The sequence below is a fragment of the Nasonia vitripennis genome, chromosome 3 (assembly GCF_009193385.2).
Source record: "Nasonia vitripennis strain AsymCx chromosome 3, Nvit_psr_1.1, whole genome shotgun sequence".
NCBI lineage: Eukaryota > Metazoa > Arthropoda > Insecta > Hymenoptera > Pteromalidae > Nasonia > Nasonia vitripennis.
The window spans coordinates 14,221,892-14,245,779 of NC_045759.1; the positions used below are offsets into that span (position 1 = coordinate 14,221,892).

Consider the following 23,888-nt stretch of genomic DNA (forward strand, 5'->3'; position numbering starts at 1 on the left):
TGGCAAAAATTACTCTTTTTCAAATGTAAAGTCTACGTTTGACAATCGACCAAAGGTTCTCACCATATCCCAATCGATAGCCTTGAAGAACGGGTGCGTCATAATGTCTAAGAAAGCGTTGGGGCTCCTTCCGCATCCTAATCTCTCGGCCGGATCCTTGCAGAGGAATCCCTTGAGGACCGAAGTCGCCTTCACCGACAGCGATCTCGGGATTCTTATCGTCTTTTGCAGGATGACCTGGAAGAGATAGTCCTCAGTGTTCTGGTCAGGGTTCTCGCTGGCTCCAGCGATGTCGAAGGGGCTTCGTCCGGCAAGCATCTCGTAGACGAGTACACCGAGGGCCCACCAGTCGACCGAGAAGCCGTAGTCTTCGCCTCGAAGGATCTCCGGTGCGATGTAGTTAGGTGTACCGCAGAAAGTAGCTGTGGTGTCGCCCTCGCGCACGCCCTCCTTGCACATACCATAGTCCGTCAACTTGACATGGCCCTCGTGGTCCAGCAGCACATTGTCCAGCTTCAAATCACGGTAGATTATTCCTGGAACACAGATGCGGACGATAAAGTTTTCTGACCTAGTTATCGTTAAAGTTTCAGTGACACTTTGCAACTAGTGCTGCGGGAGATAAGCGGTAGATACTACATTTTTCTGAATTATAGATTTTCAAAAGAGTTTTATTTTTAGAAAAAAGGGACTTGCAAAACGAAAGACTCTATGAATTTTAAATCGCAAAGCTTTTACGTAGCTTTTTAATAAAACACGTTTGATTCAGGCAGATATTTACATTTAAACTTGCAGTTCGTTGCAGCATCCAATGCACTTATCGGATAGTTTCGTTTCCATCTATTTCCATTAAGAATAATACCAATATTTTGTCCAATAATGTCTCTTTAACGATTTTTTTTACATTAGAAGCTTTAATAATGCTTAAAAATTGTGAATTGTTCTAAAAAATCGTTTCTACGCGTCGGTCTTACCTGAAGTAATAATCTTTATTATTCGTGAACGGATAACGGTGCACTAGAACTCTTATTAGAGAAAGATACGAGCTTATCAGATTATTTTTGCACGAAAAATCACACTGTATTCGGAGTTATCGTTTGCACTTCGTGCGGCAGCAGTCTGAATTTCAATCAATCTTTTTCACTTCAAACAAGACTTACGAACGTCGCATGATAACAATGTGCTAAAATAAAGCACCGTACCTTTAGTGTGCAGGAAATTGAGAGCCAAACTGATCTCCGCCGCGTAGAATCTCGCGTGTTCCTCGGGCAGTCGTCTCTGCCTCTGCATGTGGAACATGAGATCACCACCGCGGACAAACTCGATGACAAAGAAGAGCCTGGACGGTGTCTGGAAGCAAGAGTGCAGTCCCACGAGGAAGGGATGGTTCGATGCGGTCTCAAACACGTGCTTCTCCGTCTGAACCCAGTCGATGTCCTCGTCGTCGGTGACCAGTGCCTTCTTGATCACCTTCATCGCGTAGATGCGCTTCGTCTGCTTGAGCTCGACCATGAGGACCTTGGCGTACGAGCCTCGTCCGATCACGCGTATCAGCTCGAAGTCCGACAGGCTGTACTGGCGGTCGCTTGCACCCTCGGCTCCAGCCATCTCGTCCAGGGCCAGCTCCTCGCCCTCCACGTCGCTCGCCGCTCCTTTAAGTTGAAAAAAAAAGAAACATTTAATTTGTATTACTAATCAAAACAAAACTAGAGGAGGTACGATTTTCAAATTAAACCTCCGATCATTATTCGGTTCGCGAACGAAGAATTTTTCGCAAATAAGAGCAATATAGATTATAAAAAGTGCATTTACTCTAGTTAGCGGCATAACGATTCTCCGGCATATAAAACCTTCCTACAGAGGATAAGCTGCGCGGAAATATTCTTAGCATATTCCGGGGATAAAATTAAAAGTAAACGTCCGGGTCTGAACAGTCAGCAAGTGCCAGTTTTAGTATAAGGTCCTCTTTGCATAGCCTTTTTTTCCTTGCAGAAAGAGAGAGAGAGAGAGGGGGGGGGGAAGGCATGTGGAGCTACTTGTCTCGAGTACAATAGCGATAGCATCTACGAGGGATATACGCGAGGTTCGCGTTGTGTATACGGGAGAGAGAAAACTGGGTTTACGGTCTAGATTCCGCTGAAGGGAAGAATTATGCTTGAACTGCGCGGCTGCTTCTGCAGCCGAGTTAAATTTAATATTTTATCCCGTTCCTTTTACTATTCCGAGGGATTCGCTCGGATTCCTTTCTCTTCCGAGAAAATTCAATCAATGATGCGCTAGACGAGATTTCATAAACCCGACGCGAATTCTGCTGAGCTGAAAAAAGGAAGCTTTCATCCAGCAGCTTGTTAGAAATACTTTACGGATACCCCGAATACCTCTTCAGGGTAACCGTTTCATCCACGTCGCGATAATCCGCAACGCCGGCACTGGAAAAAAAGCTCACCGAGCTCGCAAAAACCTCCTCTGCATAACTCAGCCCTTACGCGACTTTCTAGCTCCGAAATACTTTCGGTACAGAGAAAAAAAGAAAAAACTCACTGTTGCGATAGGCATGTTCCTCGGCGGTGGACGTCTCGGCGCTTTCATCCTCGTGGTGGTGTCCACCACCTGGTGGACTCGACTGGGGCGAGTCAGGTTGAGTCTGTTCTCCATTGCGTTCGCCGGACTGCTGTTCGCCCAATGTGCCGGTCGACTGTTGCTGCTGTTGGCTCAGACAGGGCTTGCGCACGACCTTGTGGCACTTCTTGTGCACCAGCAGCTTGCACTGGATGCACTTGAAACCCTGGCGGCCCAGACCCCAGATCCGGTCCTGGCAGTACGCGCAGAAGGCTCGCTGTTTTTGGCAGATGTTTGGAAGATTAGTCAGTGGTTATATATATATCAAAACATGGTGGTGCATTAGTAACAGAGCTTTATATGCAAAGTTAATAATTCAGTTTCAGAATATTTTATATCTAATTTTTCGTTAAAGTTATAACAATGCAAATTTCCGAGCTGCGCATTACAGCGTGGAAGATAACGAGAATGTTCTCGCGCTAAAAGAATCGATCGCGCAGCGGTGGTAACAATGTTTTTCATCGTGTAATAAAAGAGTATCGCAGAGTCATTTTTTCTCTTCGCGTCGCCGAGTCGTATCTTTGATGTAATATAACGAAGAAGATTGGCTCTCGCGATACTCGTTCATTTGCCAGCGTATTATTACGCGATGCTTTGCATAATTTTGCATACGGAGAAAGGGCGTTTTGATCGAGCACCGCTCGACAATTTATTTTCCGCAAAACACAATGTGTGTGTATATATATAAATCCAGCCTAGAATTTGCACTGGTAGCTCATTAATATTAATGCGCGCGAAACAGTGCACTTAATGTACAGATTATAGACGCACCTTATAACACATATAATAATAGTACCGAGAAAAGCTAGCTGTGGTATGGGGGAAGCGGAAAATTTAATGTAGCTGAATCCCTATACGTGAAATTCGGCTGATAAAAGCCTCTCCGGCTATAATAAATGCAATGAAAACGGAATATACGCTATATAGAAAAGGAATTCCTTACCCTGTTGAATCGTTTAGCCTGGAAAATGTGTCCGTTCACCCGATAAAGCTTTCTCCATCTGCGTGCGCCACGTCTGTAGATATTCCCTTTTGATAAGAAAATACATTTGCTTTAGCACCGCTACGTACAGGCCAGAGTATATACGTATGTATTGCAGGTACGCTACTGCGTGTGTGCGGATGTGTTATACAAGTCAAGAGGGTACCAATTTCATCGTGGATATAAAGGTTCTACACGGACAGTTCGCCTGCACAGTGCTAGCTTTGTGTACAGCGAGGAAATTCAATTTGTCCAATTTCTGCTGTAGGTCGTCGATTTTGAAAATTTTTGTTTCCAAAACGTGTACATCCAACGCAAAGCTATATGCCTCGACAATTTTCTAAAGCTTCTCTCTCAAGCTTCCCGAACGAGCTGAAAGGATTCGATTAATTTTCGAAACAGCTTTTCAACGCGCCACGTTCAAAAGAAACATTTTTCTCTTTCTGCAGACACGTGTAACATAAAACGTATCCAAAATCCCATCATCTCGCTGTCCCATATCAGGAGCCAAGCCCGGCCGTTATTTCTCGCACCAACGCGTCGCGGAGACAATGTATATGTATAAAGTAGCAGTCTATATGTATATAGTACAGGAAAAATCCAGAGGAGAAAAAGAAACGCAAATTAATCCCAGCCGCCTCGTTAGCGAGCCGTCCTCCACGCGAGCGCGATCATAGGGCTGAAATCGGGCTTAATAACCGACTCGTAAATCACCTCGGCCAACGCGTTAATTAACGAAAGTTTCGCGCCGTATAAAACCCGCAGCGGTTTTCGCGCAAAAAGATTAGAGAGAAAGGAGAGGAAAAGTGTATATAATAGTAGAATATATATGGGGATGGAACAAAGGGATCCGTATATACGCGGGGCGGTCGAAGGGTCGAGTCCTCGAGGGTGTGGGAAGGAAATTATCCTTTTGTATGGCTCTGGGTTCATTCTTTCGCTTTTTTCTTGCTGTTGTTGCTTTGTTTTTCTGCGAGCTCCGCGGAGAGATGGATCTTGGGCTTCTTTCTCGAGGGGGCCTATATCGCGCAGGATGTTTCGGTTGTCCCGTGTTTTTTGGGTCAAGATTTAGTGTTCGATCACGTCGTAACGGGATTAAAAAAATCAATTACACGAGGCTCCGATAAACGAAAGCGATTTTAGGTAATTAAGTTTTCGATGAAGAAAGCGATAAAGTTGAAAAAATTAGCCTTATCGGTGTCACTCTCGGCACACGGAATCGTTGCACGCACACACACACATACGCGATAGGTATCCCTTTCTCACAACATTCAACGCTTTTCGCTGTCGCGTTCAATAATTAAAATCGATGAAAGGCGTCGCATCGAGCAACAGCTTTTTCCGTAAAACACACTGCACTGAAGGATGTCGTGCGGTTAAACCACGCGCATAAATTACGCACAACGCGTTCAAAGCTATAAACACTGTTTTTAGCGCACAAACTCGCGGCTCTTAATTTTTTTTGCTCAAAAAATTAATGATGCCTGAAGGATCAGCGACGCCAGCTCTTCCTCGTGCGAACAAACAGCGAACTAGGTTAGCTTGACTTTTAAACCTTTCTCAACTCTCTCTCCGTTGTGCATTTACACGCATACACACACGATGCATCGGGAGAAACAATAAAAGCGCTCGCGGTACATGCATTGTGTGCACAGGCGCGACGGTCAATTGTTCGCGGGCTTTTCCGATAATATACATTTTTTCTCTCTCTCTCTCTTCTCTACACGCAAACGGCCGTCGGTCGATCTCGCGAGAGTGAGTAGTGTTAGAGAGAGAGAGAGAGAAAAAGAAGAAACTTGTTGCGATCGTGATAGTTTATACCGCAGGTGAGGAAGCGCAGCAGGAAAGCTGCCGTCTCGCACTGATCCATCTTTGCTGGGGACAGCGTCAACTGATGGAAATTACACGAATTCACGCTGGTATTCGGAGCCGTCGCGAATCGAGCAGACGCGCTGTTTGTAAATATGATCGGGGCATAGGGATTCCGGGAATTCCTCGCGGTTCGCGGCCTGGAATTTTCAGCCGATAACGTGTTGCGATAAATCGTCGCATACCGTATCTCCGTAGGTAAGTACTATCTACGGATAATATATTTTATTGTTTTTATATAACCTAACGCTCGCGTGACTGGAATTTAATGCGAAACTATATACACACTGGAGCTCTCGGCGAGATAAAAGTACTAATGAACCACGTTACGCCGCTGCACGAACAGGTCAATTTCCCTTTAGCGTTTACTTTCGAGGCTGTTTCGCCTCGAGAACCGCCGCGCGCAATTCCACTCAGCTTTTCAGCAACGCGCGTAGATAGTATAGCAGCGCCCGGAGATCCTATTATGTATACTCGGAGGAGAAAAAGTAAAAGCAATTTTAGTCAATAAAGCCGAGCAACTCTCCCACTCCTTCGCACTCTTAACAAGCCCACATCCTATCCCTTTTTTGCCTCCGTATAGCCCGATGAAAAAAAAAATTTGCTCTATACAAGCCTTGTATATATTCCATCAGGAGAAATTGCTTTATCTTTTTTTTCTCACATCTCCGAGGGTTATAGCTGAAATTTATAACGCTCTGATGCACTCTTATCTCGCTCTCTTCGTAATGAATCACTAAAAAAAGGGGACGGCGCGGTCGATGTGTTGCGTCCGCGCGCGGAATTTGTTGGCGCGTTAAAAAACGCTGCTGCTGCCATCGTCGTCGTCGTCGTCGTCGTCGTCGTGAAAACCGAGGCAATACGCGCGTAAATCATGGCTTTCGACCCAGTTTTCCATATACATTTCACCGACGTCTTAACTCGACATCGAAATCAAAATAAACAAAAGCTATCGCAGTATTGCCAACTTGAAAATCGATCGAGTTCAGAAAGCTAGAGAGAAAAAAATCGGCCCTCAACCACATCGAAACAAGCCCGAGACTCATCCGGTCGTCGAGTGTGTGCAGGTACTCGCGCGATGATATGATCGTTAGGTTGGCCGGCGATCCGTAACGCGCGCGCTCTACAGACACTGGATGTCATTAGGATCGGATCTCTTCGCGGAGGAGGAGGATCCAGGCGGCTAACGAGATTCCCTCCACTTTTATTTGCCCTTCTTTTAATGAGCGGTAAACGCCCTTAACGCCGCTATACCTGTATACGTCGCGTTACTTTTTTTTCTCTTTCTTTTTGTGTGCGCGCGTGTGTGAAGGTACGTACGTCTGGTTACACAAGAGGGAAGGTTATAGTTAGAGGAAGTGTAGCTGCGCTTGATTTATTAGTGAGGGATTTCGTTTGTTAAGGAGGATGAGCTGGGAGTGTCTTTTTTATGCGTGCACGGCTCGAGTTGAGGTTGTATCGACGTAAACAGCGGACGGAACAGCTTCTCTCGAGTCGTTAAAACTCTCATCATTCAATGATAGAAATTTAAAAAGAAACCATAGTTTCCATACAAAAGAAGAAAACTACAAACAACTCTCTCTCTCTCTCTCTCTCTCTCTCTCTCTCGGCGCGATCTTCGCAACATTTAATCAAACGTCTCTCAAGAGCAATAACGAGCACACAGCCGAGCTCGGCAGCACGCGATTCAGCCGAAAGGGCTGCATGCGCCCGTAAACAAGGCGTCGAGTTAGCCGCGCGATCCCCATCAGTAGCTGCCGCGGAATAAATATAACCACATGGTGAAAAAACAACGGTATTCACATCCACGCACAAAGTATAGCATATAGTAGGACATGGCAAAGAAGAAATTTGTATACTTACGATCCTCGCCCTGGCACGGCATCCCCGGCGCTGGCGGCACATTGGGAAAGACTGCAACAGAAAGCAAAAAACGAGGCCATCAGTATACACTGCCTGCTGCACCGCCGGCTTCAAATGAGCGCCACCGACTCCCGCAGCGTCCGCTTGCCACGCGCGCGCATGCATATTCGCTGCCCGCTCTGTGTAAGTACGTGTACAACGTGTAAATACAGTGTATATATATAGCAGTGGGCGAAAAGGGCAAGAGTTGCGCATTGCGATCGGGCGCCGGTAAATATCGCGGTGATTATGCACGATGGGATTTATTTGCGAGAGAGAGAGAGGACTACACTACTGAAAGTAGCTTCGCGCAACGCAATACTCTGTCTCTCTCTCTCTCTCTCTCTCTCGCGCGCGCGGAGAAATTTAATCGGGAGGTGTAATCAACGCGAAGGAGAAAGAGCTTTAAAAACAAAAGTTCGCCGCCGCCGAGGGTAGAGCAATCCAACTTTAGTAGGTTAACTTGAACTTTCGCGCGCAAGCTGGCTTGGCTCGATTTCTTTCGGAATTAAACTGCCTCTCCAACTTTCATTTTCGTATAGGCTCTTTTCTCGATGGCATAAAACACACGGACGTCAGAGACGCGCCTCGGTTTCACCCTGTGTGTGCGCTCGTGTCCACAAGCCGAGACAGAGCCTATATATGGTCAGCGGCAGCGACCCTCGGGGGTGTCGACTTTCTCTCTCTCTCTCTCTCTCTCTCGGCTGTTTGCGCAGCGGCGGTGACTGCTCTTTCGCGAAAATTTATCTCCGCCGCTTAGTTAGCCACTTATGTGCGGGGGCAAGTGTTACTCGGCGCCGCCGGTGATAATAAGGTGAGAGAGAAAGAGAGCGAGTGGGATTTGGCGTTACTTTTTTAAGTGCCGAGGGTGAGGGAGTGCAGGACTCGATGCGGAGGGGGTCGTTTGGAAAATGGGTCAATTAGGGCTTTGGGCAGTTTGCGGTGGCTTAGGACTGGAGAGAGGACGAGGGAGCTGGGTCGTGTATTTTTTCTCGACTTTCTTTAACTGCTTTCTTTAAATACGTCTCGGATAGTGATGTTATGCTGATCGGCGTATCGCACAGCCATAGACCACATCCTAAGAACGTTTTAATCAAGTCGGAGCTCGAACCCGCGAAATCTCGCAAAAGCCGCCCGAATATATACATAATTCCGCGAGAACTCATAAATAAAAAAGAGCAGCTCATCCCTCCTCCTGATCAAAGAGTCCCCGGGCTACTGCTGGAAAAAAAATCGCGAATCCCGGCATTCATCTCCTCCTCGCTCGCGCGCAATAATCAGTAGTCGATTCCCGAAAAGCTCGCATAAAGCGTCGAATCCATCACAGTCGCGCTTCGTAAAAGAGACAGCCCTTTTTTGCGCGCGTTGATGTATCCGCACAAAAAAGAGAGCAGCGCGATCAAAAGCTATACGCGTAAACTCCGAGCATATACGTCCGAAAAGGCAAATTTCCATCCAAAAGGATGCGGAGGAATAAGAAGTCCCCGCGCGCGCGCGCGGAGAGAGATTTACCGAGTTGGCGCCGCAGTTTGTCGCAGCGCGAAAACGTGCAGAGCTATATGTATACGTTTATCTGTACACCGCTGTATACGCTGCAGCGCTCACGCGACTTTGCTTCGTCCCTTTCGTTATTTGGCTCGCGTTTGCTTCTTTCTTTTTTCCCCTTCCCCCTGATGTTTCTTCTTTTTTATTCCGCGGGAGAGCAGCGGGAGTTGCTTATTGCAGTTGGCTGCTCGCTCGTCTGTGTATACGTCTCCGCTGGGAGTGGGAGTGGGGTTTTCCCTCTTTCGAGTGAGCGTATACTGCTCCACACACCGCGCAGCGGGTTTGGGAATTTTCCGGGTGATTCGCAAGGGTTGTATGTACATGGGAGAGAGCTTTTGCTCTATGAGGGGTAAACGGTGTATTCCATCTGGTTTCGATGATGGCGTTGTGTTGCGTCAACGATCGTCTTTTCAAATTCTTATAAAGATTATATTAAAAGATTTCCATCCATACAATATGCTAAATTACACGAGACACTCAACCGCGCAGGGGGCATATCTACACGAGCATAATGCAGGCAAATTCGAGGGCATGCAAAAAAGCATCAAAATCTACTGGCACTGCGCGCAGGTCAGGAGAAAAATTGGCGACTCGCTAATAACGTGTGTCGCACGTGTGTACCGCCGAGAGCGCGAGCGGAGAGAGAAAAAAGAAAGAAAACAAGAACAAAGCGCGCCTCGCGTCCTAAAGCGCCTTCCGATAAGCGACTCGGACAAAAAAGCACGAGAGCGAACGGAACAACGGGCAGATTTTTTTCTCCACACACCCGCGCAAACTCTCTCCTCTACACATAAATACACAGACACACACGCATGGCCGCACGTTTGTTTTCTTATCAGCGGAGCAGGCTGAGCGCGGGCGACGATAAGGGAGCCCGCGAGCGATCATCAACAAACACATCGGCTGCGATTATAAGCGCCGAATATGTGTATAAGAGAGGAGAGAAAAAAACCTGCGAAAATTCGGTCGTCGCGCGTGTCGGCGCATGCAAATCGAGCGCGAGCCCCGGCTTTAATCGAATCTTAACGCTCGCGGCTGAGTCCGCTGTATACACTCTACATATGTATATACTGTAGCGGCGGGAGAAGAATAGAGCGTAATTAAATGCGAGAGCGCGCGAGCTGGGCCGGAAAAAAGCTCGATTTTCGATGGCTCAGTGCCAGAGCGCGACGAGCGAGAGCCTCTTTAGTGGCTTGTCGGTGATTAGGGCTAAAAGTTGCGTGCATGTGTCAACAGCGAGGACTTTGGCGTATAAAGCAGTTGACCGAAAGCGTCGACGAGCTTGCGAGAAAGCTCCGGAGGATCAGACGAGGGGAAGCCGGAATTCCCATAAGTTTAAAGAAAATTGAATCATGCCCCGATGTTATTTCCCCTCTCCGTGGAAATTCATTTTCCGGGCTGGTCAGGTAATAATGGAAGCGAAACTCTCCCGACGGAAATAGACCCGATTAGTACGAGCTCATTAAATAAATTATCAGCTCAGAGAATATCAAATTGGATTATGGAATAGATCTCGTTAAACGGGGCTGCAAGTACGCGTACGATCGCTCGTCACGATTCCAAAAACAAAGGAAACGACCAAACCGCAACAACACCTGCTGTGGGCGACAGGCGAGCTTTACGTATAAGCTCGAGCGCGTCGGTGGTGTACAGCGTGTATAATACCTGACTCCAGAGACCTTGACCATTACTACTAGCGACGAAGCTGCTCCGATGCAGCTGCAGCAGAGTCGGCAGGTCGTGGAACGGCAGGGGGTAGGCGTACATCAGGGCAGCCCGGAACATCGTCTCCCGAAACTCCGGACTCATGCTATCATCGTCGGCTGGCTAACTGCTGCCGACTGCTGCTTCTAACAGGTTATGCGCTCACTCCCCCTCTCTCTCTCTCTCTCTCTCTCTCTCTCTCTCTCTCTCTCTCTCTCTCTCTATGCACATGTTATTCGCGGCGTCTTATCGCGGGTTAATCTCGTATGCTAATGCCGCGTCGAAATACGCAGGCATGATTTTATCGGATCGGCACGAATTCATCTTTTCTACTGTAATACAAAAGCGTTCTATTGTTCGCGGCGTTATCACTTGCAATCGAGCCCAGCACTACTACTCCGTGACGATAAAGTGCGCAGCTTTGGAGAAAATAGCGAGTGCGCCTCACGAGCCATTCAGCTGCACCACTCGAGGCTACAGGTATATGCCAAAAAACAAGAAGAACCTACAGTACACGTACGAGCACATGTTCCCTCAGTAGCAGGAGCGCGCGAACAAAGGCAGAGCGCGGAGCATCTTATAATGCGCGCGCGTGTCTCTATTATAAATAGCTGCGGCGCTCGTCGCGGCGTGTCGCGCCAAACTGCGAGATAAGAGGCCCAACGTCGCGAGCTCTGTGTGTCTGCTATCGGGGATCGATCGGGAGGTGGGCTGTATATATATGCGCGTGTAGTGTGGCGCTGCTCGGAGGCGCTCTCATCGAAGCCCCGAGACTCGAGGTCTCTGGGTTAATATCTCGTTCGGGGATTTATTCTTTTCTCGTTCCCTCTCCAGGCTGTACACATCGATGTGTATAGGGAGGGATATCTTTGATAAGGGACGGGGAGGGTTGATGGTTATGGAATTACGTCGCAGAGGTTTCGTATTTTTTACAGATGATCGCGAACTAATTGCGCTGGTTTTGTGAGAGATACCGAACGATAAAAAACGAGCTGGAACACATATACATTATCTCGCGCGGGCGCGATTAGATAAGTGCGAGCGATATACCTATACAAAAGCTGCGCACACTTGAAGCGTGTACAGGTTCCCCGATTAACTAACGCGTCAATAAACACTGCTTTTGTTACCAAGATAAGATCCGCACAGGTTCTTACACTATGATGATATGCACACGAGAAGAAGAAAGCCCTCGACGCAGGCGTAAACAATCCATCCGTCATCCCTGCACTCGGGTCGTTGAGAAAAAGTCTTCGCACAATGCCTCGCGTTCCACATACACGCGGCATTGTGTAATGGCGGCACTGGAATAGCGCCAGCGCGTATAATGCACTATCCCCTTCTTTTCCTATACTCGTCGCCGGACGGTGTGCTGTTTACAAGCTTCGGGAGGATCAGGCATGATTTTCCCTATAGCGATTATACACCCGCACACACTGCAGCAGAAGAAGAGGGACGTCGATCCTGGGAGTCGAGCCAAATTCGACGGGGAACGATTTTACCGAGAGAGCCGCGTTTATAAGGCTGTTAGGCTAATCGCTTTATTATACCCGCGCGCGATTGTTTCGAGCGATTAATTTGCATGTGCGTGTATGTAACGAAATTTCGTCGGACGCTGATGAAGGCCGAAAAGTATTTCTCGTTGTAATGTAACGAACACGAGGGTTTGTCGACGAGATGACGATGACGATGATGAAAGCGGGGGCGGTTACATTTGATTGGGGAACCTCCGGCTCTGTTTGATTCATCGATACGCCAACTATAATGTGTGCACACGCCAAGTATTTCCAGAATATACGGGCTGGTCTGTACGTTTTTCATATACACAACCTACATATAGGTATGTGCATAGGGTAAAAAGCATATCCATCCAATTTTCTAAAAACACACTCGCGGAATTTATACCCGACGCGCGCGGAGCCACGTATAGAACAGAAGTATTCCATTTAGCCCATCAGCACGTATACACAGTGCAGACGTATAGGGACGGTCTAACGGTCGCGACGAAAAAAAGAGCGTATATAACATGTAATAAAAAGTCGTATAAAATTCGCGACATGAAAAGTGCCTACATCCATATGCATGCGTATAATACATAGAGCGAGGGAGCTTGGGTGTGGGTATGAAAGGAGTCAGGAAAATATTACACGGACGTCGACTTCGATCCTCGGAAAATCCGACGTCAAATATTTGTCGATAGAGAGAGAGAGAGAGAGAGAGAGAGAGAGAGAGAGAGAGAGAGAGACGTCGCTGGCACTCGTGCGAGTCCAGACGTCATGAGAGGAATGCTTAACCGGTTCGGACGCGTATTTCTTGATTCGATGGGAAAGAGCTTATATTCCTTCTCGCCTGCGCATCGATTTCCTCGATTCTACACTGGATACCCATTTTCCGCGAGTGACTCTCGTTAAACACGATTCCGCCAATAACTCGCGTACGCAAAAACTGCGCAACTGCAGCGTCGAATCGAAAGCGTATGAAAATCGGAAAAATACTAAAAGAAGAAGCAAGGCTGCACACGCAGCATCAAAAAAGAAAGATATAGAAAGAAGAAGAGCGAGCGAGAGAAAGGGCGTGAGCTTTGTGCCCCCGCTTGGCGCTCCTGCTGACCTGCATTCGCGTATGGGTTCGATAACTCCCCTCTTCGGGCTATAGCTCGCTCGCGCAGACGGCTGCTGCGCGGTGCGCTGCACCTTCGCTCCTGTATCCCGCGTATGTGATAGCTCCCCGTATACGAGTTCAAATCTCTCTCTTCATTTTCTTTTTTCTTCGACGCCGCGCCGGCCAGTCATTACGTCTTTGACGGATCGAGAGGATCTTTGTACACAAGTTGATATAGGTGTGTATACGCGTAAGGATCGAGCTTTGATATTCGAGTCTGGTTTGGGGAGCTTTCGCCGGAGCTTGAATGGACAGATTTGCTCGAGGATGTAGCGTAGAGATTTTTAGAGAATTTCGGAGTGTGGGCTATAGAGAGTTACTTGGAACTGCGAGCTTTCTTTTGATGTATATATTATAGAAGATGGATGTATGCTAGTTTTTCAATGTTCAAAGTAACGGATTATCCAACGCTTTGTTTAAGCATAAAATGTAGAAGTGTATGGTGCGGCGAAACTCGGCTAAATACCATCCACACGTCAGCGTAGCAGTGAGTCGACGTTATTTATTCATCTGCAAACGCGTTTATCCAAAAATTTCTCCAGGGATGAAAGTGCAATTTTTATGAAACCTGCTTTGTCAGCTCCCTCTAGAAACGCACGTACACACCCGAGACTCTTTCCTATACAGCTATGCTACCAAACCCACACCGCTACACACACGTTCGCAAACTTATTCAAATTATTCACGTGACGTGGCGAAACAACGCGGGAAAATTTTTACTCGCTAGCGAAAAGCATTCACATGACAACTGCGCTCTCTCTCTCTCTCTCTCTCTCTCTCTCTCTCTCTCTCTCTCTCTCTCTCGGCTCTGATGTACGAAAAATAATAATACCCAGAGCTATATGCCGAGCAAATATCCTCGCGCGGCGTGTTTGTGCAACCGCGAACACGGGCTCGTTTTATTGAATTTTAGGCCCCGCGGTGAGAACGACGTCCCTGAACGCCTGATCGGGTTCAAAAGCTAGACTGTGCGGAGCTGATGTTACGTGCGTACGCGTCGCCGCAACTGCATCGCGGGAGAAGAAGTCGAGGGTTTCGACTTACGAGAAGTGCAGCTACTGGAAATTCTTTTCGTATATAGCTTTCGTGCTGATGTGGGTATTAGAGATAGGTTTGAGTTTTTTCGTTAGCGATTTTGATGCGGGTGACTAAGGTAATGGTGACAGCCACTCCGCTGCTGGTAATTAACAGTGAGGACGCGATGGCTCTCGTTTTTTAATGCAATGCTTCGAGTGTAACGGCCGTGCGTACGGTTCATTGGATTTTCTCGCTGATGGCTCGTCGTTTTATTATATCGTCACGTCGTCGAGTTTCTATATTTAAACATTACGCTGCAGAGTTTGATGACACGATGCTGTAGAGTGATGAGCGGAGTTTTACAAATTGAATTTTAATTTAAACGAACCCAACAGAATGTCACACTTTCTTCCCTGTACATACGAAATCAAGACAAATTACGCAATCAGCTCGTGTATACTGTATACGCATAAAACCACACGCCTGCAAGTACCTACTCACAGCCTTACATAATACGATGCAAACTGCACGAGCAGGTACGGATACATCGGAATATAAGAGTCGAAGCACGCGGACATGTACGTTAATTGCAGCGGGGCTTAGGCGCCGAGCCATTACCGTTAATCTGCTAACTCGGGTCAATAGGCTGTGCTGCCTGGCCTGCAAACCGTTGCTGATGCTCGAGACACTGCATTGTGGCGAGAGACAAAACACAGAAACGTTGTATACTACTGAGGTGCGATTAGGGGGAAGAGAGAGAGAGAGAGAGAGAGAGAGAGAGAGAGAGAGAGGTTGTCTCGAAGGAAGAGGATCGATCGGCTCTGCAGTGTAAGAGTTGCTTGTTTCTTCGAAGGCGGTTATTTTCTTTTAGGTATACATTATTGGGTAAGGCGATTACGCGGGTTAATCGTAGACTCGAGTGTGAAAAAACACTTCAATGTATCATAATTAATAACAGCCATTCGAGTAACATTACACTTCAGAGCCAGCCCTTGGACGCAAGTGTGAATTCTCATTCTAAAGATCAGGATCGAACCAGTCTTTTCAAGAAAATACCATATACCCAGGCCAATCAGTCTCAATTGCAGCAGCACTGACTCACAACGCTCTCCGCGAATTGAAATACAATTAACCGCAGCAGCGGGCGGCAAATTCGTTTTATAATACATACACACACGTAATATACGTATAGCAAAGTGTCACCGCCTCGCAATTGCCGGGCCTAATGACCGAGTATATTTACCCGCCGAAATCTCGCGGCGACCTACATCTTCTTCGTCGTTACATAAGTGATGTGCTTCGCTGAGTAGTGTGTGCGGTATAAGGCACACACATACATGCAGATACAGGCTCTCGACGCCGTTAACGACATCGTGAAAATCGAAATACGCCAAGATTACGGCTCGCTCTCCTCGCGCGCGGCTGATGTCTGCTAAATTATGAACGCGTGTGAGTTTAATATATCCAGGTCGCCCGAGCGCTCGGAGAACTTTTATTAATTACGTCTAATGGAGGTTACACTCGTTACACACGTATACTGCATAACGTGTATGGCGTGTCATCGGTTTCTCAGGGAAATCGTATATCTGTATACAGTGGAGAGCTTGCGAGATGAATGTTAATTCGAGGCGCAAGGCAAAGCCTCGGGGAAGAGAGAGAAATGCAAATCGCATTACACGGAAATTCTCGTCGCTCTCTGAAAAATTCAAAACTCCAGTCCGGCGGGCCGCCATGTACTGCGCATCTATTTTTCATCCTCTTGCTCTCTCTCTCTCTCTCTCTCTCTCTCTCTCTCTCTCTCTCTCTCTCTCGCTCTCGACTTTCGACACCGGAATAAAGCTCGAAAAGCGTATTTCCTGCGAGGAAATTCCGCAGCGGTGGGAAAAGGACGAGACTTCAATTGCCGCGGATGCAAAAATCATGCATGCGATATTCCACGGCGAGGTATATGTGTATAGGTGTATATAAAGCGCTGGAGAAAATGAGGCTGATTGCAGGCGCGAGATTGGGTGTTTTATCGAGAGAAACGGGAAGCTCTGAAATATTCCGTCGGAAACTTGATTCCATTAAAATTCAAGCGAATCGACGAGGGAATACAGTTAAAATTTACGGAATGAAAAATTAATTTCCGTCACGTCGAAATGGATTGTTTTCAATTCGCATATATGAACGCACGCAACGCTATACCACCACTTAGCCACACGAAGCTGTGATTACACGACTGCGCGCGGCCGTTTATTTCAACCTGATGTGCGGTTTCGGGGTCCTTTACTAATTTCACCTCCGGAATCAAGACTACACGCATCCGTTAATCTTTCAACGCCGATCTCTCTCTCTCTCTCTCTCTCTCTCTCTCTCTCTCTCTCTCTCTCTCTCTCTCTCTCTCTTACTAGACATAAAAGAACGGCCGTTCTCCGAATAAACAATCCTCCGCTGAAATATTGAGAGCCCCCCGCGAGAGAAAGCCGCACTCAGCCGAGTCCCTCTAATAATTGATCAAGCTCTCTCTCTCTCTCTCTCGCACAATAAGAATTCCCTCCTCCGTGAAAATCTGAAAATTCACCGAGGGCAAATAGACTCGCGGCGCGGGAGGAGCGTGCGTGCGCGCCAGCTCGCTTTCCGAGACGGTGATCAATTCTCGGGCGTCTGGCGGAGCTTTTTCCCCGCGGCAGTGTCCCCTCCGTCACGTACGCGACGACGTGGGCGTCCGCCTCGCCCACGGCTGCTTTCCCTGTGTGCGCACACACGGGATCGGGCTTAATTCCGAAGGACGAGGCTGGAAACGATGCGCGAGAGGGGCTTGGGTATCAGGATCGTGCAGCAGCAGCAGCAATAACAGAAAGTGACATTCAGCGCAAGCAGCTAGACACGGTAAACGAAATAAAATGGTCTCTACCGCCCTATCGAAACCGAAACTATCTATGAATGCGTGAATATTCACCGTCGGCGTCATCCCAGCAAGTAGAAGACCTACCCCAAGAGATGTTTTCGAAATAGACCTGCGGCTGGTCCGCGGCTCCGTTGCCGCCTCCTCCGACCTCGTGTGCCATGAGCGGCGGCTGCAGCGGCGGCGCCGGCTCCGCCGGCAGTCGGCAGAAGGGTATCCCGTGCAGCAGGCAGCCCTGGTTCGGCCTGGGCTGCGACTGGATCTTTATGGCCTCGGCGTAGTAGACGCCGCCGGGCGGCGCCGGCAGATCGTCAAACTCCGCGTCGGAGAGGCCCTCGATGACGTCGTCGTCCTCGTCCCGGATGAGCCTCATCCTCGAGCTCGTGTGGTGTCCGAGGTCGGGCATCTTGTGGTGGTGGTGGTGGTGGGACGAGGAGCCGCTGTCCTCGTGGTGCATGACGAAGCTGCTGCTGTGCAGGAGGCTCGAGGTGGGCTGCTCGTAGTCGACCGAGTCGCTCTCGACCGGCGAGGGCGGCTGCGGCTGGTGGTGGTAGCCTAGGCCAGCCGCCCCGGACCTCGGCAGCACCTGGATCCCGGCGGCGTCGACTCGGCTGCCGGTGGTGGCGTTGGCCACCGAGGCGTACGTGTAGAACGAGTTCAGCCGGTCCGGCGGCGCCTCCGCGGCACTGGCCATCTCCGCCTGGGTGATCTGCTGCTGCTGCGCGCCGCCCTGGACCTGCATCAGCGGCTCGGACATCCCGGCGGTGGAGGCCTGCGCCGGCGTCGCCTCGATCTCGACTATCTGCTCCTGCGGCTGCTGCTGGGGCTGCTGGGGCTGCTGAGGCTGGGGAACGCTGCTGGTGGCGGCGAGCTGCTGGTGCATGGCCATCGCCGCGGCGGCCTGCTCGCGGTTCTTGTCGCGGCGAGGTGAGCGACCGCGGTCGCTGACGGACGTCGCGCTCCAGTAGCCCCACGCCATGGTCTCTGCCTCTTTCTCTCTTTCTCTCTCTCTCTCTCTCTCTCTCTCTCTCTCGCTCTCTCTCTCGCTCTCTCTCTCTCTCTCAGTCCTCAACTATGCACACCGTACGTATGTAGGTACGCGCGCGATCAGCGGAGTGTAACACGTGCGGTCGCGCCTCTTTTCGCGATAGGGGGCCGCCTCAGGCCATGGATACGCGGCGCTGTTTACACCGCGGCCAGCCAGCCCCGGGCTAAGCGATCGATGCTCTGCTCCGGAGCTCCTTCCTCCTCTTCCCGACGACACGCGTCTCTCTGGCACTCGTGTCGGAGAAGAGTCTATGCAGGCCGTCTCTCCCGCGATGCGTCGGCAGTGGGCTCCGCTCGTCAGCGCTGCATGACCTGACGCGATCCTGGGCGTAAAACTGCTGGGGAGTGACTGCTGCGCGAGAAAGCGTACGGCTGCGGGAGAGCTCGATCGGGCGACCCGAGGCGCGGATATCGACTGCGGCACGCGCCGCCGCCCGGCGCGCTGCTGCCCGTGAGACTCGAAACGCGCAAACTCGCGCTGCGCCGCCGCGACGACTCCCTTCCCTTCGCTCCTCTCTCCCGTTACTATATGATGCTCAGCTAAGGGTTCGCCGATGCTCAGCTACCCGGCTGCTGCTGCTGCTGCTGCTGAGGGATGGAGGAATCCGGTTATCTCGCGCGCACGCGTGTGTCGTCCGAAGTCGTTGTCAAGGACGAGGTCCTGCGTTTGTTTGCTCGAGATGATATAGATTCGAATATGTTATAGGAAAAATTTGACTGGCGCGGCTGATTAGCAGGCATTTTTGATAATCGCTCGATGAAGGTTCATCACACTCCGTATCGAAATCCGCTCATCACCGTCGAGTTGATTAAACTCCTCTACCATCCTCTCGAATTAAAAAAAAAAGAGGAGCTCGCGCGCGATTATCAGCACACACGCGCTGCTCTTCCGCTCGCTGAATTTGACCCATCGAGGAGGACTTTGTTACACCGCTTTCTCTCCAAGCGAACTCGTCGAGCTCGGCTGCATAAATAATTACGTCTCTGGCAAGTCAGACGGAAAAAAATTGCAGCGCAGCCGGTACACACCCTTGACTCGTCCGCGGATTTTACAGCAGCGGCTTCATCGGCTCTTCATCGATCTTCTCGAGTGTATACGTTTAAATATACACTTTTCGGGCCTGACGCATACGAGGGTTAATATTTCAAGGACGCGCGTGCCGCGATATCCTCTCTTCTTCGCACGTTCCAGCCCCGCGCGGTTGGGTTTATACTTGCTCTCTCGGACGAGCTGGACTTGTGACCCTTTCCGCGAATCCTGCGCTGATTGATCGAGATCCAGGTGCGATATGTATAGAATCTTATTATACCGGACGGTTTTCCTGGAAAACCTCGTCCATTTTTCAGGAGCCTCGTTCGTTAAATCTACAGTCGGTGCAGCTCTCGGAGCGGCCAGTTATAAAAAGATTTCGATACTCTGGGAAATTTTAATTTAATCATAAAGCCGCGTTGAAGGGGAAACGAAAACGATCCGAACGATAAATAAGAATGTCTATAGGTAGAAAAAAAGAACGGCCCATTCATCCCGGCGAAATCGAGCGTCACTGTCATTGTGTCGCTTCGTGTATACACAGCCGCTGCTTTCACCGACACTCGAAAACACGGAGAAATTTATCCGGCGACAGGACCGATCGTCGCTGCAATATTCGCTGGAAATAGAGAAGAGAGAGGACTGCAAGGTCGGCCGGGCGAATTAATTTTTCAGCGCCAGTGTTTCGCCCTCGGGAGAAAGAGAGAGACGCGACTCTCTCTCTCTCTCTCTCTCTCGTGGTATTTAGTGCCTTCTCGCGATGACATTGAGCTTGTAACTTTTCCACTGCTGTATATGCATAGCGTATATGTTCCCTTTTCTCATTGTCACACACATATCCGCGCAGCCGTCCTACTTCCCACACGCCGATTGATTTTTCGAAATTTCCCGATGAAATCCATACCGGCAAGTTTAATTAACTATCGCTGGAATTGTGCAACTCGTTGCGTCATCGCGGGATAATGATCGTCGAAATTGGAATCAGACCGACCAGAGCTGAGGGAGAGAGTTAATTCACTATAATAATTAGGGTTACATGCGATCCAGGTGTACAATGTACCATAAAATTCCATCAGGCTTACGATAATTTTCACCCCAATTAAGCTCATCGCGTCGAATTAGAAGCCTAACACACCCGCAAGCTCCAGACGATATTCAAAACGGAAGGAAAGAATAAAACGGTCCACACCCAGGCCAAATTTATTATGATTGTCAGAGCCAGATCGGCGGCCATTAGGCAAAGTAGGCCGCCGCAGAGACAGCCCCAGGGCGTCTCTCTCTCTCTCTCTCTCTCTCTCTCTCTCTCTCTCGCTCTCTCTCTCTCTCTCTCTCTCGTTCTCTCTCTCCCGCGTATACAGTTCTCTACTCGGCAGCTCCGCGGATACGGGCGCATTTAGGCGAATTTCGCTTTTCCAAAACAATTGGCCGTGATGTAACGCATAATGAATACGCCCGGGGCGCGTTAATAACGATATACGGCGGCGGAAAATTGTTGAAAAAACTCGGCTGTGCGTGTAGGATGCTGCGGAGGAAAAGTTTCGCGTTTTGATTTACGAGCGCTGCGTTGATACAATGCTGAGATTCTTGCTTTGGGATTTAGCTATTTGGGATTCGGGGAGGCGTGAATTTTCGGCTGTGGCTGTTTTAATCAAAGAAACTTTTAATTCGTTCGTTCAAACATTTGCGCGAAAAATGTCCAAGTGTATAAATATTTCATTCGGCCACATCGACGCACGTCGGGTAAAATTACAATGTTAAATGCATCTCAACCGAATTACTTGATTGCACCGCTAAATAATAGTTCCGCAATTTCTCTAGCTTAAAACACACGTGAACCACTCTCGCACTACTTACAGCCACGCCCGACTTCGGCCGGATCGTATCCGGCCCGTCACTATACTGTTCTCCTCGTCTGCGGTTCTCGGAAAAAAAAAATCAAAAGCTACCACGCGCAGTAAAAAAACACACACAGAAACTCGAGCTCTCGGTAAAAATCGAGACAGACCGGAAATCGATTAGCTCTCACGCACACAGACACACACAGGCGAATATACGCGCATACATACAGCCTTCGCAATCTTGTAACGAAGCGTAATTCGCCGGGGCTGTTTGCGCTGCACTCCGGCTCAGGCAAATATTTAACTCGCGGCCGCGCCGTGTCGGCGATAATCAGCGAGTTGTTACTTAGTGTTTGCGCGAGCCTTGATTATCCAGGCTGCACGTGTATAGACGTGTTGATATTTTACCTTTCCAAGCGCGGAATACAGTCAAATGCGCGCGGATGTTGAATAATCGCCGCGCGAAATTACCCTACCCTTTATATTCCCTTCCTGGGAATATAAACCTATCTCCGCGGGCTCTACTCATCAGAGGATTAAATTTTCACAGCGGCTGGAAAATCAAGAGAGAAAAAACTAGCCGCCTTGCATCGCGCTGCGCGCTGCGCGCTCGCGCTTCTCACTCGCCTCGATATTATATATAGGAAATCAATTAAAGCTTTTGGGCCGGATAGGGCGTGTCACACCGAAATTGTTATTCAATTATATGTACCAAAAATCGTTTCTAGGTTGTTGTTTATGTATGAGCGTTTTGAAAAAATGTTTGTCACGGTATAAAGTTGTGTTTTTAAAATATCTACAACTCTTACATTCAAGGTTTTTATGTATAATGTATAGCCTCAACGTTTTATGATGAATACTGGTTTATTGCTATAAAAAATCGATTTTGGCCTGTTAACTCGAATTAAAAGCATTTTCACGCTCAAGTGCAAATAGGAAAAAGTTGTATTTCTTCGAGATCTACAACTTTTCTATGTAACTTTTTTTGTAGAATGCATAGAATTCGAGTTAGAGCCAAAAAGCCGTTTTTAGCGATTGTTGGATGTGACCGCATTCTGCGTATACATGCAGGATCGAGCCCAAAATAAATTTGGCACCTTACTATTACGAGGGGAGTTCGCACACAAATGTTTAGCCCGATTGATAAAAGTCTCTCAGAGATGATCGTGTAACACCAAAACAAAACATGCAAAATTTGAACAAATTGTGCCCGCATATTAAAAATTAAAAAAAACGTAGACGATCGGGATAAAAAAAATTAGTTTTTAGGTTTCTGCAAGAGTGGACTCCTCCCAAAATTTCAGCCCGATCGGTCAAAAGTTGCGTGAGATATCGCACCTCACACATTTTTCGATGACAAAACTATAAGGCACTTCCGTGTCGCGGTCGTGCCTAAAAACCGCTCAAAATGGGTCGTCGCCGTCAGACCGCCATCTCGTGGCTCGCGACTGCAAAAGAAACTGCCGTCGCACAGGGTAGCGGTGGTCGGCCGATTATACCCGCAGTCCTACTCCGAAATACGAGCGGGAAAGCTTCGCAAGAAAAGCGCGATAATTCGGGCTGAATTAATGCGCCGACGAGCCGCGAAAAATGGGCCTCTTTTTACGCTCTAGCGATGCAGCTCGCCGTTTTTTACCGCAATTAATTAAGCTCGAGAGTCCGCGAGGCAAAGAAGCCGCCGCCGTGCAGGGATTATTGTCGCGCTCGAACATGCGCGTTGTACATTGCTTAATCGGCGCGAAAAAGCGACCGAGTATGAGAGAGGCTTTTTTTCTCTCTCGATACTTTTTGCTCTCTTCTGCGCGCGACCTCGATTAATGTTGGACGTATAGGCGGTTGTTCGGATAATTAATATCGAGATTTTTCTCTTTGAATTTATGCGGGAAAATGCAAATCGTTATATATCGACAAAAATGTCAAGGGTCGCCGTCTGTCTTTGTTATATAAGCCGGAAGGTATACACCGGTGCGCAAGTTCGGGCGGGCTGTTAGCCGTTTTGATCCGGCTTATTTACTTAGTGTTTATGCCATTTATACCGTAGCCTAATTTAACTACTCCGCGACGAATTCGCTCTAATCTCGTATGCCCAGATGTGTATACGTCTGTGTGTGTGTGTGTGTGTGCGTGTGTGTACGAAATTCGTAATTTAACTAGGGGGATATGCGCGTCGAGCGACGGCTCGAAACTTTCTCATATATAAAGGAGGATAATGCGCGACGTCAAAGTCGTTACGCGGTAAATATTAATTATTAATAATAGGCGCATATGAATTCACAGGTATAACACCTCAAAGTAAAAATTTGGAGCTCGGGAAGCATGAGCGACAATGAAAATAGCAGCAGCGGAGCCCCGTCTCAACTTCATAAACCCTCGCCGTTCGTTTTTTAAAGCCCCCTTGAACTGCGCACGTAGCGGCGTTCAAATCCCATCCAGCCGCACATAACAGCCATTCCATTCCATTCCTCTCTCTCTCTCTCTCTCTCTCTCTCTCTCTCTCTCTCTCTCTCTCGCTCCTCTGCCGTTGCAGTGGCGAATCTCTTAGTACAACGGCCGGTCGCGTGCCACCACCCGCACACGCATGCACCGCGCGCGGTCAATCTATATCGCGCGCCATTTGCCGGGGATTGTGCCGCTATACTTATGTGCAGTGGTGGTGTGTATACGGGTGCGGACGCCGAGGCGTTCGGCGATTTTCACGCCTTATCGAGTCGGGAATTTCAGAGTCGGGTGGAGAGAAAGGATCGATGTCTGTACTATCGCGTGAATTTGTAATTTTTCGGGTGTGGT

The 23,888-nt window shown here is 48.6% G+C and overlaps 1 protein-coding gene across 7 annotated transcripts in view; it reads right to left on the reverse strand.

Annotated features, from left to right (window-relative positions):
- LOC100117679 (atypical protein kinase C) overlaps positions 1 to 23,888 on the reverse strand; it is a 69,549-nt gene that overhangs the window by 5,696 nt on the left and 39,965 nt on the right. For 4 of the 7 annotated variants that reach the window (XM_031927745.2, XM_031927744.2, XM_032598442.1 and 1 more), the window contains 5 exons: positions 7,334 to 7,384; positions 3,563 to 3,648; positions 2,542 to 2,836; positions 1,203 to 1,652; positions 64 to 536 (listed from right to left, as the gene is read on the reverse strand). In XM_031927745.2, coding sequence (XP_031783605.1) covers positions 64 to 536; positions 1,203 to 1,652; positions 2,542 to 2,836; positions 3,563 to 3,648; positions 7,334 to 7,384 — 1,355 coding nt within the window. Of the gene's footprint in view, positions 1 to 63; positions 537 to 1,202; positions 1,653 to 2,541; positions 2,837 to 3,562; positions 3,649 to 7,333; positions 7,385 to 10,596; positions 11,262 to 17,240; positions 20,632 to 23,888 lie in introns of those variants that run through there. The other 3 variants (XM_031927743.2, XM_031927742.2, XM_031927747.2) reach the window with 3 other exon arrangements.